This window comes from Caenorhabditis elegans, chromosome X, assembly GCF_000002985.6.
Source record: "Caenorhabditis elegans chromosome X".
Taxonomy (NCBI): domain Eukaryota; kingdom Metazoa; phylum Nematoda; class Chromadorea; order Rhabditida; family Rhabditidae; genus Caenorhabditis; species Caenorhabditis elegans.
The window spans coordinates 6921611-6940083 of NC_003284.9; the positions used below are offsets into that span (position 1 = coordinate 6921611).

Sequence of the window (18473 nt, forward strand, 5' to 3'; positions counted from 1 at the left end):
TTTTTAGTTTTTTAAAATGTTGTTTTAATAACAAAATTCAAAAATAATTTATTTAAGTGAAACTGACAAATAATGGCATAGAATTCAAAACTCAAAAAAAAAAACTAAATTCACAATGGAGTGTGTTCATTTTCAATCTCCTTTGGTTTCTTTGGTGGTCGGAACGTTTTCTTCCAGATTTCAGCAAAACATGCAGAACTGTGAAATCTAAAAACATTATTGCTCTATGAACTATGCAATTTATTCTTAAAACCTGTAGAAAATAGTGAGTGGAGAGCATCCTCGGACAACGATTGCCCAGTAGTACGACCCGTACATGTGTATCATCTCATCATTAATTCCAGCTTTTTGAGCTTCAAACACGTTCATCATAAATTGAGCACAATTCATCATGAGCAGCATGGTAATAACCTTGAAGAAACATAATAATTTTGTTTTCAAAAGGGCTCTTGAATACCTGTTTTCCTGGTTTGTATCGTAGCATATGCTGATTAGATTCTTCAATTCTTAATCTAGAAGCAACCATAAGCAGGCAACTTTGGAATGTTACTTGAATCTTAAATTTTTCCTGAAGCTATAAGATTTAAACGTTAATATTACCAATCTCAAGACGTTAGTAGTGAATATGATAAGTGGGAGGCCGATGGTCATGTTGTTGATAAATGATAGGATTCCACCAATAGAGAATATGAGTTCTCCAATCAATCCAACAACTAGAAGAATTCGATCAAGCAGTTCTGCATTGTCATCTTCTTCGTCATCATCTTCCATCAAAAACTTCAAATATCGCATTCTCCAGAAAGCAAAAACGACCAAGAAAGTAGAAACAAGGAAGAAGGACATGTTGGTGCATGAGAAGATCTGAAATTCATTTACCTAACCAAACAAAAGATTATTCAAGTCATACCCATTGCGCTACATTCTTATCGGAAGAATATGCATTAAAAAGAGCTATTGCAATGATAGTCACAATAATACAAGCGAATCCGGCAAACAGACCTTCTGCAGTTCTAGAACAGTCAATTTTCAAAATGCTACGTTTTTTCATCTTCTTTTCCATCTGGAAATGTTTTTAAATTTGCACAGCTCTTCAGTAAAAATTGTCAAAAAAAACCTGTTCTCGTTTGAGACGTTCAAGATTAGCCCAGAAAACAAATGCAACACCGGCACAAATCAAGGAATATTCCACCACGCAGGTGTACATAAATTCATTGTACCCGTTGAAAATACAAAGAACTCCTTTGCAAGCTTCTTCGTGAACCTCATGATGATGAGCAGATGCTGAATTGAATTGATGAGTGTTAAGATTTATGTTGATGATTGGCTTACCTTTAGATAAATTAGCGTGTTGAACATGTCTAATTTCTTTGACAGTCTCTACTTCTTCATAGAGAATATATCTCAACCACATCCACAAATTTGTTCCAGTGAGATGCATTAGGCCAAATCTCGCCAAGTTTCCATCGCCAGTGAAAATTATCTGTAATTTGAATTATCGTATTCCCTTTATTCTTTTTTCACCCCTATTAAAAAAATAAGAAAAGCACTGTTGTAAAGTTTTTTGTAAAGCTTTAAACGGCACAAAATCAAATTTTTGTTAGAAATTTTTTTTTGTTTTCAAAGTTGTAGAGATTTTCAAAAATTAATTTTAACGGGGTTATTCAAGTGATTTTTTTCCTTTTTTGTTTCTTTTTGCTATTGACCCTATTTTGCCTCTCTTTGATCAATACAAACTTGTCATTTAAGAGACTGCATAGTTCAAATCAGTTTTGTATGGGAAGAAAAAAACCGAATTTGTATTTCGTTCAATGCTACTAGAAAGAATACAAAAGGTTGATCTTATTTAGTTTTTGAGTAAACTGCGATAGAATTCATTGTTCAGTTCAATTTTTTCACATCCTCTTTATCTCCGATTTGAAAAATACTTATCTGATAATTGCAAATTTGTTTAATTTTTGATCAAAACTGTTTCACATTTTTAGATAGATAACATTCTGACCCTCACCTTTCCGTTACAGTAGACGAACCACATTTGTACAAAGATGAAAACAGCAGCCATAACATTCAGAACATCAGATCTGAAACAGTTTAGTTTTGCAACAATTTTTTGTTTTTTAAATTGTAACTCACATGACACTGCATTCTCCTTCGTTTGAACTCCACCCAAGCAAACAGATTACGAAAATTAAAAGGTAATAAACAACACCAATTATTCCAAACACTGAAATTACAAAAATTACAACAAAAAAATGGAATGAGGATATTTCAGTGCAGCTTACTCACCGACACATCCCAATCGTAAATACAAACTTCCAGTAGAAGTATTCGCAAGAACTTCTGGTTCTGTTGCACTGATCCCACTATTTCGTAGGCTAATTCTCTGACGTTTTATTGTGAAATGCATATCATGGACTAGGTAAGAACAGTATGCAATGAAAAGAATTGAACCGCCAAGGAGCCATGTTCCAAGTACCTGAATTTTTTTGCACAATGTGGAACTCTTTACAATTTACAAACTCAAGTCCGACTTACCAAGTCTTTGATACTAATTTTTCCAGTGTTTTCTTCAGCAGCAATAATATTTGAAAGCTCTATGACAATTCCCGCTATCACAATAAAAATTGCATAAAAACATGTAAAAAGTCGAAAAACATATGCTCTTAAACTTCGAAATGTATGTTAATTTTACGAAAATTTTTCTCAGATACCTGGACCACGCATCTGAAAGCCAATATCGTTTCTCATGATACCGAAATCTGACTTTGCTGTTGGGTGTTGCAATTGTAGAACAATTTGACGAAGTCCTATCAATCAAGTCAAATTCTTCTGTAGCCTTACTCATCTAGAAACATTGAAAAGCGTGGGGGTATTCAACACGGAGGAAGGAAGAATGAAATTGAATAAAATCGCACAAAACTTTGAGTACAAGCCACAAAGGAAAATGGAAAGGAAGAAAACGTGGGTAAGCACTGATAAGTATGACTTTCGGGCGTGATTGAACCTACCTCATTGCAGGGTGCCTCGAATTCTAAAAAAGGTGTATCAATGGCCGGAAAAATAAATATTCTCTTTATCGGCGTACCGATCAAGAATGCAAATATGTGAGTGAGCGTGGTGGACGCCGCTGACTCTCAACTACACAACTAACAGAAATGTATGCTTTTCAGTTGATAATCGACACTTTTTTCTGCACTGTTGAAACGAGAAGTTTATTTGAACAAAGGACATAGGCATATATAGTCTTGAAAAACGTTTTGTTTCGAAGTCAAAATAATACAGGCGGAATAATTGAACATCATCAGAAGCGTAGTTTTCAGGAGTGAAATAATTGAAGAATGGTTTTGTTTTAGTCGGCACAAAACGCGGAGACCGTGTTTCAATGGCTAGTTGTCAAATTCACAAAAAAAGGCTTTGGGCAGGAAAAACTGACACGAGGCGTTGGTGCCAACATATGAAGTTTTAAATTTGAAAAAAGTAAAGTGGCAAGTACAAAAAATATTAAAAGTTTAAATACATGAAATTAAAATGAACATGGATGTATGGATGAAGAAAGTGAGATATAAATACTTTTCAACAATAATTAAATTATATTTGTAACGGAAAATCGTATTGTGAGTAGATTTAAAAAATAAGATAGAGAACGCGTGAACAGTTGCTCAAACAATCTGCTCTCGACGGGTTGTCGTTGTTGTGGTGGTGGTCGTATGTTGGACTTGTCCGTTTGCCATGTAGCTATCCTGCAACAAGCATCACTTTTAAATTTTGAAATGCGCAGCACTGACCAATAAATCAATGTTTGAATATTTTTGAAGTAGGTTCTGAGATGGTGTATTGTTTTATTTAAGTTTGCTCCAGTTTTTAGCTCACATTTTCATTTCCAAATAAAACCTATTCCACTTGAAAAAGTACTTTAAAGTTGTTTTTTTTTTTGAAAAAATAATGTGCCCACCCTAGACTTAGGAAATTTATTAAATCTTCATAGTTGTTATTTCGCATCCCAAAATATAATGTTAACCTACCTCAGTGCTGGGAGAATCTAGCCGAGGCTCTCCGTTATGCACGGAACCATTCAGATGGATTTGATGATTTTGATTAGTCTGATGATTTTGATTAATCAAATGATTCTGATTTTGAGTTTGGTGCAGTATTCCGACTGGTTTTCGCTTTGCCGTTGTGCTGGACCATTCTTCATTTGTTATGAGTGGCTGGTCGGAACCATGATCTGAGCCAGCTGCTCTTCTAAAGTAAGTTTTATTTTGAATAAATTATATATTACAAAAACTCACTTTTTGTCATGTTGATCAATTACATCTATTTTCTTGTCCACGACATACTCTTCTTCATATTGTTCTTTTGGATAGGATCGATTCAAAATTCTGAAGCAACTAAAAAGATGCATTTGTCAAAGAAATAGTCAGTACTAATAGAAAAATGCTCACATAAGATAGGCCAAAATGAGGCACAGAATAAGCAACAAAGCGATTCCAAGAAGACAACCAAGAACGATGGTCCATGTTCTGAAGGCATAGGCCACGCCCTGAATGATTTCAAAGTTTAAAGAGCAAACCACTAGAAAGTAGGGAAACTGAAAGAAAGTCACTGAGGATTACCACGTTATTGACATTGACTGCAGCCGCGCAAGCCCCGTTGTAAACTCCATAAGTGCATGGATTGCATTCAACGACCTAAAAAGAAGATGTGCCATTTATCATACAAATGTTTTCCTTTTTAAAAAAAATTCGAATTCAGAGGTTTCGAAACAAAAGATTAGTTCTGACCTGGGTTAGTTGGGTGTTCCACTTGCAGAGGGAGAACGTGCCAGTTCGATTGCTAAAACATGCCACTAGATGATTAGCTTGAGCATTTGTTTTATTACAGGTTAAATCACACAGCGGGCCCATGAAGTTGTTAATGCACTGTACATTAAGGTTCATTTGAAGCCTGAAAATTCAATCAAATTGTTTAAAATTGTTATAAAGTTTTTGTCTAAAATAAATCTCAACTTACTGGGTCTGAAGGCTTGTTCCAGTGAGTGTTAACGTTTGAGTTCCCTGTCCTTGATTTCCAGTGTTTGTGCTGAATTTAGAGAGGTCCACCACGAAAGAATCTACCAAAGAAAGATGATTAAAGAAAAGTAGTTGTCCGGAGCTGCTATCAATTACTACACCAAGATGTTGCACGAAGACGTCAATTGAAATCTGAATCACTTATTAATCTCAGTATTTGGGATAATTTTATAATCACCGGTTTTGTTGCCATGTAGAAAGTATGCTGGTTTGTCCAATTTCCAGTGGTAATAATTCCATTATTCGGAACAGGGTAGAAATTTGATTGAGTGTACTGGATTGATTGGCTGTAAGCTACCAGGTAGTTATAAAATTTTAAACATGTTTTCCATTTTATTTTTCAATATACTATCTTGTAAATGGTGATTCACTATCAGTTGAGCTCATGTTAGTCACCCGGCGCTCTCGTCCATAACAATCAATATGCAAATATAAATACATACACACTCGAATGCGTACATACGCCCGCATACCACCCTCTTAACAACACGTATAAACCCTTATCACTTCTTACGGCTACTCACTATCAGTTGGCAACAAGCTCAATTGCGTGGTACCCGTTTTCAAAGTTTGAAACAAGTACATAGTGGTACCAACTTACTCCGCGCAAGAGATAACAAGCACAAAACTGAATTGGCATTGATTCTGATGATTGCTGGGTACAAAGTTGCAATTTGAAATCGGACAGTTGCAGGTTGTTCCATTCGGAAGTTTCAGTCCAGAATTTGTGTAGGAAATGAGTCTTAAATCAACTTCAGCTCCCATTAATCCACTTCCTGTTTCGAGTGCCATTGGATTATTGGAATATACTGTCCTTCCGGGAGATCCAAACTGCTGAAAACAAATGTTTGATTTTCCAGTAGTTTGTATTTTAAACATACCCCTCCCATCTGACCGCCATAGCCGGATTGAGAGCCATACTGCGATTGATAACCGGAAACTCCCCCGTAACCATAGCCACCTCCTTGTTGAACTCCTTGGATGCTGAAAGGCAGTGACAGGTGTGATGAATCATATTCTCATTTCCTTCATTTACGTGTGCTATTACTCATGCTCAACCTTTCGATATTTAATCTAACACTGGGGAAACTGTTCAAACTTGTGAACAATTCATGCCGGGATAGCTGGGTAGGCACTCACTTTTCCTGAATATTAATTGTCCTTTGCTCTTTGAATTGGCCGCCAAAATTCCCACCACCACCTATCACCGGCCCAGGTCCCACGACCACATGGCTCTGTTGATATCGACTGAAATGGGTTTTAATAGGGTAGAATTTAACATAGGGACAGAACAAGTGGAGTACGTTATATTTGCTTGGTCTTGATGTGTTTCAATTTTATTACAGGCCCTTAAAGCGACGACATAAACAATTACGCAACGTTAATGATGTGGACATCTAATTTTTGTTATCAGTGCAGCTTTGTTGCTACTGAACTTTTGCTTTTTTAATAAAAAACCGAAAACTGTATTAGAGAATACATCTATAATAGAAAAAACTAGTTTACTAAAATATAAACATATTAATTTTCTTGTAAAATACACATCTGTTTGAAAAGTGTTAAAAAGGAGAAACAGTTCTAGGTACTTTGAACGTATAGACCCAAAATATGATTTAAAGAACGTCATAATGATACTTTTCAAAAGTTTAAGGAAAATATTTGTGAAGTTTCATTACGAAATTCATTAATTTGAGCGCATTTTGAAAACCAATTCTTTAAACTTATAAATGGAAATTTGAATTTGAACACTATTGAATCTTAAAAGAATATGATCAAGCAAAACATATTTAAAAAAATGTAAAGAACATGCTAAACCATATTAAAACAAACCTTTGCGAACCACCGCCTGATTGAAATCCGCCCTGCTGGTAACCACCACCTCTTTGTTGTCCACCTTGAAACTGTGCTTGTTGATACTGCGCATATCCGATTCCCAGCAAGCCAAGGACAACAAAAAGCGCGATGACGCGCATTTCAGCTGCAGATCAGACTGTAAAACTTAATCAATAAAGTTTTGGGTTTGGAGCTGCTCTCAGGAAGAGTAAAAGTGCTAGGTGAGCGAGATAGAGAGAAAAAGAGTGTTAAACGAGGGAAATAGGTGCGGTGTTATCGTACAAATACGGAGAAAGACCGTCTCACACTATCAGCACCACAAGCGGTCTTGGTTGTGCCTTCACCCTCTCCAACGACCGCCCACTAGTCTTCAGAGTCCTCAATACTAGCAGGTGAGAAAAGTCGAAGCGGAAGAAGAAATGCGGGGGGGGGGGGGGGAGGCGAAGAATACTGTTGTCATCAAAGGAGGTGTGAAGGGAGGGATGTCTTGATGATACATAAATAAGGTGTAGACGCAAGCATTTGCGCATGTATTTGTATTTCGGTCCGCCGTCTGTTTGAACGTGTGAATCACTAGGCTGCCAATGGTTTTGTTGCCGGCGTGACCTTTCTGGAGGAAAGGTATTAAAGAGCAAGCTCAATTTGGACAGATTGCTCACTCATTGCATATATCCAACTCTCAACTTTCTGGGAGCTTATTACCGTCTAGCTACATTAGTTTTTAAGAAGTGTAAAATTATTACAATTTTGTTACGAGAGCTTATCACGAATTTATTGAGAGTAAGGTAATACCAACAAAATAAGAAAATAAAACCGAGAATTAAGGAGCAAGAAATCTTGTTTCGACAAACAATTGTGTGGATAGATCAATGAGGGGCAAAAAAACCGAAGTAGATGTGGGAATGAAACTGACAGATGTGATACCCAATACTCAGATCAAAAGAAGCTTTTTACAAATGTGCACTTTAGACGCGTGCAATTCGTCGTGGTTGTGATTCGTGGAATTCGTTCCGTAGGACTTCCTAAAAATTAGAAATTTCTTAAATTTAGGTGTGATGCTTTCCTTAATCTTTTGAACGTATTTTAACAATTTTTGTTTGTATAAGATATTTTGTTTTAAAAAAGTAGTATTGGTTCTGGATTTTTCGATTATATAGATTCAAAATTTCAAAGTGTACCCAAATGACCGATTTTCGTAATATGACTTCGCTTTCTCTCTCTGTATTTTATTCTGGATAAAATTAAGCCTTCTTTGAAATTATGAACTCCCATAAAAATGTTTGATAAATTTAAAAAATAATCTTTTTGAATATGCTTATTTAAGCACGGTTGAAGTCAAAACGAGCAAAAACACAGAACGCTACTCCTCTTTTAAGAGATGTGTGTATAATCTAAATCATGTTCAAACTGCTACGTTGAGATCTTACTATAAGTTTTTTTTTGTTTTTTATGTTGCTTTAGGCATCCGTACTTTAAAAAACTACAGTTCATAATACAAAATCCCAATCACTCACGTCATCATAAGTTTCATTATCCAATCCCTGCCTACTGACAATATACGGAGATCTTCTATCTTCTGGCTCTGTGCTTTCCCCTGAATTATTATCCTGATGTCTACGCCGATATTGATGATGAGGTGTTATGTCGGCGTCGTAAAGCTCGTGATTCGCTTTTGGCGTTTTTGGTACGATCCAATCACCATCTTCGCTTCTTCTTGCCGACTGACGCCCTCTAAAATATATGCATATAAAGATGAACCGATTGTTTTGGAGCGGTGTAATACAAACAAATCGCAAACGGAGCTATTCGTTGTTTGCACATGCTAAAAAACGATGCATTGGAATTTGTTTCCGATGTCTTACGTGAATAATCCACAGCAAAGTTCAAGCAGGACGAGGAGAAGGAGAATGGCGAGAATGGCGATGATGATAGCAAAACTGATCATAAGCCAGAAGTACGTGTTTTCAGCGGACTACAAAAAATGAGTTTGTAATAATATTGGGATATATTACAACTAACTGCTGAACATTGTGTATTAGGTGACCATGTTGTGGAGATCGGGTGATCATAATAAGAACAATCGTCTGAAAATAATATTTATTTTTGGTTTCATCCCCATTTATTCTTTAAAAACCTGGGTTAACATCCCCACTCGCACAGCATGTTTTTTGCCCATTACTGCCACACGTGTAGCAATAATAATCGTTATTAACCGTCGAGCATTGTTCATTACAATTGAACCCGTACTGGTCCGCTCCATTGCACTTTCGATTTATTGTCGCAGTAAGAGTCCTATAAAATTGAATGATCTATCTTATAGAAAACATCAGATTCTTACCATTGGTTAGTATTGGAGGTCACTTGAATTGGAGTATTTTGATTATTCCTGTCGGGTTGATTAGAAGATTGGGTCATTAATAAAAACGAGTCGCTTGCGTTTCCCAATGTTGCACATTTCATTGTCGCGATTCCAGAAACGGATATGAAATCCTAAAAGAAAGCATTAATCTTAATATTGATTCAATTAAAAATACCGTTGTAGATTGAAGTAAAAATGTACTATCGGGCAAGGTGACACTTGATCGTGAGGTATCATAACGACTCAGAAAATATGGTTTTTCCTGGGAGAAACTGAAAACTATCTTGTTTATAAAATAGTTAATTAAGTATAAAAACTGACTTGGATGTAGCAACTTGCAAATAAAAGTCAAGATCAACTCCAAAACACGTCGGGATAATATTGTTAATCTGACTGCCAAAGTTTATAGACACTCCTGTTACATCAACCTCAATGACGGCATGAGAGCATTGCTGCAAATTAGAGTTTGAGAATTTTTGGGTTTGCTTTTTTTTAAATTTTAATTAGGAAGGATTATTTCACCGTGTTTTCCCTATTTGTCATCTATTTTCTAGTGGAAATACGTTTCTATTGTTTTAAAATTGCACTCAAAAAAAAAGTTTGCACTTTATGCTCTTTTGGTGATATATTTTTAAGCGTATTGTTTAGTTAGTATCGTATAGTATCGGATTTAGGAAATTTATAAAAAATGCCAAAATATAAAAATGCTTCAAAATTTGAATTGCATGACCTTTTAACGTTCTAGAATGTTAGTCTTGGGTAAACAGTAGATTGAGCAACATTTTAAAGTTAGTCATAGAAATGCTCTGCTAAATTTAGAATTGGCTTGAAAATATTCTAAAAAGCTAAGAAAATCGATGGAAAGAAGCAGGTTTACATGAAAATCATTTAAAAAATTTGCACACAAACTTGAAATTCACGCCCCTTTTGCTGAGGTGTATTTTTAGTTGTAAAAGTTAGGTTAGAAGTCCAAACTTTCAGTTTCAATTCTTTCTCCAGATCCACTATTATTTCTCTAAGTTTTTAGTTAGTAATAGTTTTTATTAGAGTTCGTTACTATAACTGAACTTCAAATGCATGCAGTACTAATACTAAAACCACGTTTTGTAGCTGTTCAGTTAAAATTCACATATAAGAACAAAAAACACATACCAAGAAAAGAAGTAGTGTGAAAAACGGGTTAATCACTTTTTGAAAAGCCATTCCTTGTCAGTTGTTGTTGGATAAGTATCACGCATCAGACGACTGCTGTGGTTTCGGCGAGATCAGGAAGGCGAAAACAAAACAGCGCACACCGCTTCTTGATAGTTACTATCACTTGGGGGCCACGCGGCTCGTGTCTTTCTCCTCTTCTCCTCCGCTCTCCTTCTTCTTTAGGCCCCTCCTTTTTGTCCTCCTCGCCTTTCTTTCTCTATTTGCCGTGTTTACACACTGTATAATCGAGAGGATAGTAAGGCAAGAAAGGGAGAAAAAGAAGACGATTCAGGCACGCAGTTTATCGGAGCACTTTGTTGCCGTTTTATGGGTGACAAGAGGGACAATCTATGTGGTCTGAAATTTTGTCTATCAATCGGTAGATTGATGTTGGTTATTGTGCAACCAATTGATTGAGTAATTGGCACATGCAAACTCTCATACGAGAACATTTTGAAACGGCAAGTGGGAGTACTGCAAAAATCAAAGAAAAGCCATAGTGAGAACTGAGTCATATGTACAAATGCTTTCAATGTCAAACTTGGCATTTTTGACATACGTCTCGGTAACTTTTCCGTTATCGAAAAAAGTGAAACACAGAAATATGGAATCTAAATTGCTAGATGCAATGAGGTAACTTTGAAATGACTTTTCTGTAAAAAAGAATGCTGAATATTAAAATAAAATTCAAAACTCAAAGAATTTGATGTATGTTGATAAAAACAAAAAAAAAGCAAAACCAAGGACATGTCAAAGCTACTGTTCCTTTTCATTTTAAAGTCTTCTAAAGAAATAGAGCGACCATCTTCATTAGATAAACGACATATTTCTATCAATCCAGCAACACATCATATTTCTTCCAAATGGTATCCGTCTACTATTCTTCAGATTTATAATGAAACGGTAGATAAGAAATTTTTCTTGCTGGGATAATTACAGGTATTAGAGATCCGAAGCGCATAGATGTATCATGCAACTATTATTGTTTCGATCAGTGTCTTATAAGATTATTTCAACCGGTGTGATTATGTTATTGACATTCCCGAAGTACCTGAATTTGAAATGATATTATTATTTTACTTACATACACTTTTAGGATACCCTTTGTTCTGGAAAAAATTTTCGAGTAAATATTGTGAAAGTTCTTAAGGAATTTTTTTTGTCTTTTGCAGAACCGTCATGTCTCGTTTGTCTTCAAAAGAATTCAACAACCATTTAACAGTTATGACATCGGAGCCTGGAAAATCTTTTTTGAGAGAGCATTGCAACAACATAAATGCAGATCTTGAGTAGAACTACTTGGCTTTTTTACCACAGAACTAACACAAGATTAACATTTTATTGTCAAATGCCAGAAAATACAGTGAAACAACTATTTACTACAATAGGTACTTGACTTGTTCAAAAAATATTAATTGCATTATTAGGCTTAGAAAACAACGATTATTCAGCCTAACATCGTAACAAACGAAACTGTATTTTTTTTCAATGTTTAACATTTTTCAGGTACGGCTACTACATAAGTGTTATAAAATCATACGACTGCAATTTTTCCAAACTGGAAAAAAGGTCGTAAAGCGTCTGTAGGTATTTTTAAAAATCTACTTAGAACTAATAAACAATTAAGTATCTGAATCAAATACTTCACAGATTTTTTATGCACATTTTTGGAAAATTGCCGAAACGGTACTCCTCCTTTAAAAAAATTGTGAATAATGAGTCCCCAAAGGAAAAATGTATTGATCTTTGTTTTTTTTGTTCAGCAAAAACCCATCGCGAAATATTGTGCCTGAGTAACACATCTTTTGCAAAAATGAAGTTATGTGGTAGTTAAATGCTAGTTCGATCAATTTTTCAAACCAACTCTGAAAGCCTTGTAAAAAATATAAGCTGTCCTTTATCAATATTATTTTTTGTTGTGGAAGGTGTTACCGGCTGTCTTTATTATGCTCTCTCTTAAGTGATTGACAACGCGTTGGCTCTAAAAAGTTTTTAGCTGATGAATATTTAAATGAGAAATATGTTTTGCAATTTCTGTGTAGCGTTTGAAAAAAAAACTTTACTTTGTCTTTCAAATATGATGCTGTGAGTTTTAAACAAGTTTCAAATAACCCGTTGTTCGAACGTTTTCTAAAATAACCTTTTTCTTTTGCTCTATAGTATCTGGACGGTAATTTTCATACAGACAGGTCTGAGAAAATGTGTATACCTACTTTTTAATCAGATAAACTTCATATTTGTAACTCAAAATTGCGAAAAATATAATGTTTTTCAAATTATTTCTCAATTTTTCGCAGTATTGGGATTCATAATGTTTTTCTGAATTCGAAGATCAAAAAATGTAACTACACCATATCGATTTTAGTGCAAACTCAAGTATTCAAACATATTTTTTTAAGAATAAAACATTTTTAAGAATCCGCTCAAATCAATAGTCAGAATTTTTCGTTATGTTCTGTCACCTTTTTTTTACAATGCTGAGACACTCTCAAGAGCATTTCTTCATTTATTTATCTATTTTTTCGCCATAAATAATGCGTTTCTCAGCAGAGCGTACTTTCGTTTTCCTTCAGCCATTGGTCCATTTCTCTGCGTCTCTACGTGTTTACTCGCGTTTCACATGTTTTGGTCAATAACACTACTTTCTTTTTCGTTTTCGCTCATTTTCACTAGTTCCCACATTTTTTTTTTTTATTAGTTTTTTGAACTTTTTGTTAAGGAAATATGAAAATAAATATGCGTAAATAATTTTTCATTTCGTTTTTGCTTATTGTTAAAAATAAGCATGCAAATTTGTCCATACTGTTTGAAAAAATAATAATATTGTTAACGTTAGAATAAAGAATTTTGAAAATCATTTAGTATTTACCAAGATTTTGTTAGTCTCTTTTATTTTGGTAATGTATCATTCATCAACTGTTATTGGCCATTTTACTCAGTTATTTTAACAACACAGATAGATAAATTTACTAATTTTATGTTCAGTATGAAATTATGATTTTATAGCATTACGCGAATTTATCTGACAAAACATATCTGGCAGGAAATAGCTATAACAGATTATTAGCTTTGCGGAAAACAGACATTAAAGTATTAACGCCAAAATGCATCAATCTTTGTCCCGAAAACCCATCGGCTCAAAAATTGCCAATTCCACAACGAAAACATGTATTTTTGTTTAGTTTTGTCAGACTTGTGTTTATGCAGTGTCAGTTGCATAGGTGAGATAAAAACTTGAAGTCATTTTTGAAAAACTAAAAATATTGAAAATAAGGGCTTTAAAATTAGCTACTTCACAATTTTAAGAAACAAATTTCAAAAAAAAAACACTTTACAATTAGTTTTTTCACAATTTTATTTTTTTTCTAGTCAATTCCTCCTCAATTCCATTTCACTTCCATTCGTCCATTGAAATTTGGCTGCTCATTGCAGTTCTCTATTGATTTTCGACGTCTCTGCTTTTTGGTGTTAAGTGAGTCGTTGCCTCTCCAAGACATCTCTCGTCTCGGTTTTCACGTTTGTATTCATCTGCCCTTTTCCCGCCATTTCGTATGTAACAAACCATTTTGGTTCTGGTGTGTGTTTGGTTTTTTCTTGATATCAGACTTAATTTTTTAAAGCTTTCTTCTGGCTCCGGCCAAATTTTTTATAAATGTTAGCAATTTTCAGAAAAGGGCATGAGGTAAAAATAAAAGAATTTATATGATGAACTCCACCTCAGGATCATCCACAATACGAGATTTGGTGACACCAAAGAATTGCAACTGGGATTTTGAATCATTTAACCAACACCATCAAGGTAGATTTTATATGACTAACATTTAATTATGAAAAAAATATGGTTATAATTTGGGTCTTGATTCTGTAAAATTCAATTCAACACGCTATTCAAAAAAAAGTCAATACTCCGTTTTTTGTGTTCATATTTCCAAGAGTCTCTAATTTCAGAAAAGCACACCAGCAAGCAGCCCGCGTGTAATTGTGTTGCTGAAGCAATTCGACGCGTCACTGCTCTTCGGAAGTTGGCAACACAGCAAGGTATCAGAATTTACAAGGAATTTTATTTATTACTAAAACTTTTTTTTAGATGGAGATTTTACAATGGTTCAAAACAATGAAGTCAAGTGGGCAAAACTTTTTATGGAATTCATCATTGGAACTGCGTATTGTCAGTCTACAAAGTGTCAAGGTTTTCTATTTTTTACATTATGTGCTTTAAAGTTAGGATAAAATTATTTAATTCTGAAGTGAGCCATGTTCTATTGAAAAGAAACGATCTTTATTAACATCGTTAGTATTCTGAAAAAATAATGCAATATCAGTTAATTTTTTTAGGGTGGCATTATTTTAAATTTCCACGAGAAGGGGTTTCAACCACAGACAAAATACTTCTGAAATTTTAAAACTAATAATTTGGACCTTTTCCCAATTACGAGAAAATTAACTTTTTCACAGACTATCAAATTCAGCAGTTTTTTTCAGCCCACTCCGACGATATGATTTGGTATGTTCACCAGGCGAAACTCTCCAATTCCTTTTACATTCAAGGGGTTCGTCAGTTCAAAATTGATATTATATTTTTCCAAATAATGTTTTCAGAATCAAAGCTTGTTGCAAGTTTTTCGTCGACACAGCAAAAACCAACCAACGCCTTGCGATGACAGCTACAACTGGGAGGAGACTGTTTGCCTGAACATAATCATGCAACAGGTAAGGGATTTTAGTTTTGACAACTTAATATATGTGGTTCAGATTGACTTTTATGTTACCTGTGCCGTTTGCACAAAAACTGGACCTCAAAATTTGCAAATTATTCGCAAAAACTGTCAGCGTGTATTCCCATCCCCGAGTCGTCGTCGTATGGATAGTAAAGGAGAGAATGAAGAGATTACATATCCTAAATTATATTTTGCAATTGACGGTTTTGAAGAGGTTGGATTTGAAACGTTAATTTTATATTTTATTTTGTACAAATTTCAGGTTTTTAACGACGTAATTGTGCGTGACGGAGAGTGTGTATGTGTTGAACTGGTTGCACGTGATCGCCAGAAAACTCGAGAGTCCGTTGTCTTTCTCGGATCAATACGATATGAAATTCTGAAACAAGTGTATGACACTAAAGCTTCTTCGACGTGGCAGTGGGCACAAAAGTTGATGAAAGTAGGCGATCGACGTCAAGAATTTGTACGAATGCGCGGTCCGCAGGGCAAAGGATATGCGGAAATGGCGGTGGCAAGAGTGCCCAACTGCGGATACGAAACGCCGCTCACCGAAAATCCTATTGACTTTTCTGAGTTGGCAGGAGTGAGTTTTTAAGTATTAGTCAAGATATAGAAAAAAGCAAGGCAGAAAAAAATTAGCCAAATTATTTTAAAGAAACGAGGAGAACGAGCTGTTAGAACAACAAATATGTCTTGTTTTCAAAGGGGGGTTGAATACAATGATTTTGTGGAAAATAGAGTTGTTACAACAACCTACGTTTGTAATGAAACGTTCTGACAATTTCTCAAAACAAATGACAGTTTGAAATTTTGGAACAAAAACCTATATTTAGCTGAAATGTCAAATTTTGACCACTTTTCAGGGCCGAATCATTTTTTAAGCATCACGCGTATATTAGTTGTTTTAGGTACATTTTTGGTCAATGGGTACACAAATTGTATTATATTTGTGTACCAATTCATTGTAAAGCATCTCAATCAACGAAACAACACGTAATAATTTATCAAAATATGCATTAAAGAGTAAAAATCAAATTAAAATTTACTTCCGCTAGTTCTGACTTTGATGAGCCGGCAAAATTTTAGAGTTTAGCTAAGAACAGGCCTTCTCTTCAAAGCGCTTAGCAGGCAAAACTTTTTTTGTAAAAATTTACAAATTCGATAGTTTTGGGTCATTATTGACCAGAAAAGGCAACATCTCAATTTTTAAATCTGCAAATTTTTTATCAATGTTCAGAATAGAAAACAACTCATTTTCAGGTAGAACAGTCACTTGGAAAACGTCGAATGTCAGAGACAAATCTTGCCGGCGGAACACGGATGTTCCCTTCTCGTTCAATTGCCACTCCATCTCATTCATCGCGGGGAAGACGTTGGCAAAGTGAGGCGGACACTGTGAACCAATACCCCGAAGTTGAGGGAAGCAATATCGACGACGGTTTGTTCTATGATGTTTTTAAAATTACATAACAACCACAGAAAGTTGAACTATTGAACCTGTTTACTTTTTCATTGAATTTTAGTCGCTACCTAGCTTGATACGACCACGTGAGTGATCGGTCAGCATTATCACGGCGGTTTTTGAAAGTATTTCATTCAAGAAAAGAAAACTTATAAAGATAATGTTGTCAACTAAAAATAGAATTTAAAATAACTTCACTTTTGCAACTGTTCTTATTAAGAACTTGACGAAGGCCCAACGAACAAGCTCTGGTCGATGCGAGGTTTTGCGCAAGTTTGGCATGGACTTCGAGAGAAGAAACGCGCAGAGTGCACACCACTGAATGCATTTTTGACCTACGTCACACTGCCCTGGAACAGTATTTTAAATGGTTAGTTGACTAGCTTCCTATAGCCGAGTGTTAAAAAAAGTATTCTTCAGATCTTCTGAGTGAACGACAAAAACGTCCGATTTTGACGTTCGAGTTTGATGCACCAGCTCATAATCACGATTAATGATTTCAGAAATACTAAAAACTCATTTCACCTAGCCCTCGCATGAAAAATAATCTGGAAATATTGTTCTGAATATTTTATTGTTTTCTCATCTATCTGTAACTATCAATGATTTTCCCAACACTTTTCAGTTTAAATTACTTTCTCAGTCTTTTCATTTACACTAAAGTTCAGTTCATCATTTTCTTCGTTCATCTCATTATCAACCGATCTCTTTCCTATTTTCTTCCATTCTTGTCAGTTGTTTAAAGTCAAAACACCGTCACCTGTCAGATGTATAATAAAACGTCAATTGCGTTCCCAATCGGACATATTAGTTTGAAATGTTTCTGGATGAAAAAAAGAAAGCGCACAGAACAATTGAAATAGAAACAAAAAAACATTAACTAGGACACTGAACGTCACGAAATATCGCAAAAAGAGCATGTTTATTTTTAGACTGGTTGGTCCCGAAAGTTAGTCAAGCAAAAATGCCTGGTCAATTTTTGATGAGCGAACATTGATGAGAAAACGATCTGACAACTTTAAATGATGGAATTTCGAAATTAATTTTGTAAAACGTACTTCGGAAACAGACCTACTTTTAACAGAGGATTTATCTTTGAAATCTGATACAAGTTGATTAGGCTATTTCTGGGGATCTGATTCAAAATTTGACATCTAAAAGAAGACCAAAACTAATTCAAATTCGGCTTCCAATTGACTAAAAGTGAACTTAGCTTAAACAAAAAACTCATAAATTTGCAAAACAAATCATGTGAAAACTAAATTGCAGCCTGTAATATGGATGCTAGTTAATAATTTCAAGAAACAACAAATTTTTCTAGCTTTTTGTGTACCTACTTTTTGTCTTAAAAGTTATTGTCATAGAAGTTCAACACTCTCTAAAGAAGATTCAAATCTAATTTGTATTGAAAAAAATAAAAATTAAAGTTTTACATACAATCGATTTTGTGTACAACATTTCAAGAAATTATTATGTTCTCAAAACATGACATTATGTTTGTAAAATGCCTTATTTTATTTCTGAGGTGAAATAAATGTACCAATAGAAGATGTACTAGGCACAATAAGTTTTTCTAACAATTTGTTTTGACACACAGAAAAGATTTACAGCTTCTTGAATTTTCTTGTCAAGTATGAAAATCACCATATACTTTTTCAGATTTGAAAAAATCCTTTTATGAAAAAATATGACTTTTTTGTTCCCTCACCTCTTTACACTTCTCATTAGAATGATACACTGTAGATTTAATTACTCGAATAATAAAAATTGCATTGAGAACACACGAGTAAACAATCATTGCAAAAAGAAACATTAAGAAATCTGTTGTTGAGTCAATT

The 18473-nt window shown here is 34.7% G+C and overlaps 4 protein-coding genes and 1 non-coding gene across 8 annotated transcripts; 1 reads left to right on the forward strand and 4 right to left on the reverse strand.

Annotated features, from left to right (window-relative positions):
• Positions 1-35: 35 nt before the first annotated feature.
• otpl-3 (Otopetrin-2) lies at positions 36-3154 on the reverse strand. The gene is made up of 13 exons (NM_076769.4): positions 3006-3154; positions 2709-2842; positions 2533-2659; positions 2284-2473; positions 2131-2221; positions 2006-2078; positions 1330-1480; positions 1115-1281; positions 908-1060; positions 601-861; positions 458-556; positions 254-411; positions 36-207 (listed from the first exon to the last, which is right to left on the reverse strand). Exons 2-13 carry the CDS (start codon positions 2840-2842, stop codon positions 111-113), a joined length of 1701 nt encoding a protein of 566 aa, NP_509170.1. The 5' UTR covers positions 3006-3154; the 3' UTR covers positions 36-110.
• Positions 3155-3184: 30 nt separating this feature from the next.
• F14B8.5 lies at positions 3185-7094 on the reverse strand (the record flags this gene model as incomplete). 3 transcript variants are annotated; one of them, NM_076771.11, is made up of 12 exons in its annotated part: positions 6897-7064; positions 6207-6314; positions 5948-6050; positions 5668-5900; positions 5245-5353; positions 5008-5198; positions 4779-4941; positions 4611-4685; positions 4440-4537; positions 4287-4376; positions 4020-4239; positions 3196-3737 (listed from the first exon to the last, which is right to left on the reverse strand). In NM_076771.11, the coding sequence occupies exons 1-12, from the start codon at positions 7037-7039 to the stop codon at positions 3657-3659; spliced, it is 1614 nt and encodes a 537-aa protein (NP_509172.3). In that variant the 5' UTR covers positions 7040-7064. The 3 variants fall into 3 exon arrangements, with proteins under 3 accessions (NP_509171.3, NP_509172.3, NP_001367516.1); NM_076770.8 differs by lacking the exon at positions 6207-6314 and having other exon boundaries at positions 3185-3737; positions 6897-7094; NM_001381016.1 differs by lacking the exon at positions 6897-7064 and having other exon boundaries at positions 3657-3737; positions 6207-6379.
• A 557-nt stretch (positions 7095-7651) lies between these two features.
• Positions 7652-10815, reverse strand: F14B8.6 (uncharacterized protein). Its single transcript, NM_076772.8, has 9 exons — positions 10411-10815; positions 9580-9710; positions 9434-9530; positions 9238-9389; positions 9034-9191; positions 8919-8983; positions 8762-8871; positions 8414-8630; positions 7652-7921 (listed from the first exon to the last, which is right to left on the reverse strand). Exons 1-9 carry the CDS (start codon positions 10459-10461, stop codon positions 7865-7867), a joined length of 1038 nt encoding a protein of 345 aa, NP_509173.1. The 5' UTR covers positions 10462-10815; the 3' UTR covers positions 7652-7864.
• Positions 10816-14119: 3304 nt separating this feature from the next.
• C16E9.2 lies at positions 14120-17431 on the forward strand. Of its 2 annotated transcripts, NM_076773.6 has the most exons (10): positions 14122-14251; positions 14401-14490; positions 14540-14641; positions 14935-15002; positions 15052-15162; positions 15205-15384; positions 15433-15756; positions 16434-16611; positions 16856-17005; positions 17056-17431. In NM_076773.6, the coding sequence occupies exons 1-10, from the start codon at positions 14155-14157 to the stop codon at positions 17127-17129; spliced, it is 1374 nt and encodes a 457-aa protein (NP_509174.1). In that variant the 5' UTR covers positions 14122-14154; the 3' UTR covers positions 17130-17431. The 2 variants fall into 2 exon arrangements, with proteins under 2 accessions (NP_001379682.1, NP_509174.1); NM_001392795.1 differs by having other exon boundaries at positions 14120-14251; positions 14540-15002; positions 17056-17384.
• On the reverse strand, positions 14953-15101 carry C16E9.24. Its single transcript, NR_071382.1, has one exon. It is a non-coding gene; the product is annotated as an Unclassified non-coding RNA C16E9.24 (non-coding RNA).
• Positions 17432-18473: the final 1042 nt, after the last annotated feature.

Excerpts from the sequence above, each read along its gene's own strand:
- otpl-3 (NM_076769.4), bottom strand. The coding sequence starts at position 2,842 with ATGAGTAAGGCTACAGAAGAATTTGACTTGATTGATAGGACTTCGTCA. Across the intron at positions 2,474-2,532 it reads AAATTAGTATCAAAGACTTG|GTACTTGGAACATGGCTCCT; the intron begins GTAAGTCGGACT and ends AAAAAAATTCAG. Across the intron at positions 1,282-1,329 it reads ACACGCTAATTTATCTAAAG|CATCTGCTCATCATCATGAG; the intron begins GTAAGCCAATCA and ends AATTCAATTCAG.
- F14B8.6 (NM_076772.8), bottom strand. The coding sequence starts at position 10,461 with ATGGCTTTTCAAAAAGTGATTAACCCGTTTTTCACACTACTTCTTTTC. Across the intron at positions 9,192-9,237 it reads ACCTCCAATACTAACCAATG|GACTCTTACTGCGACAATAA; the intron begins GTAAGAATCTGA and ends TCAATTTTATAG. Across the intron at positions 8,631-8,761 it reads CTTTGCTGTGGATTATTCAC|AGGGCGTCAGTCGGCAAGAA; the intron begins GTAAGACATCGG and ends CATATATTTTAG.
- C16E9.2 (NM_076773.6), top strand. The coding sequence starts at position 14,155 with ATGATGAACTCCACCTCAGGATCATCCACAATACGAGATTTGGTGACA. Across the intron at positions 14,252-14,400 it reads ATTTAACCAACACCATCAAG|AAAAGCACACCAGCAAGCAG; the intron begins GTAGATTTTATA and ends CTCTAATTTCAG. Across the intron at positions 15,003-15,051 it reads ATTCCTTTTACATTCAAGGG|AATCAAAGCTTGTTGCAAGT; the intron begins GTTCGTCAGTTC and ends TAATGTTTTCAG.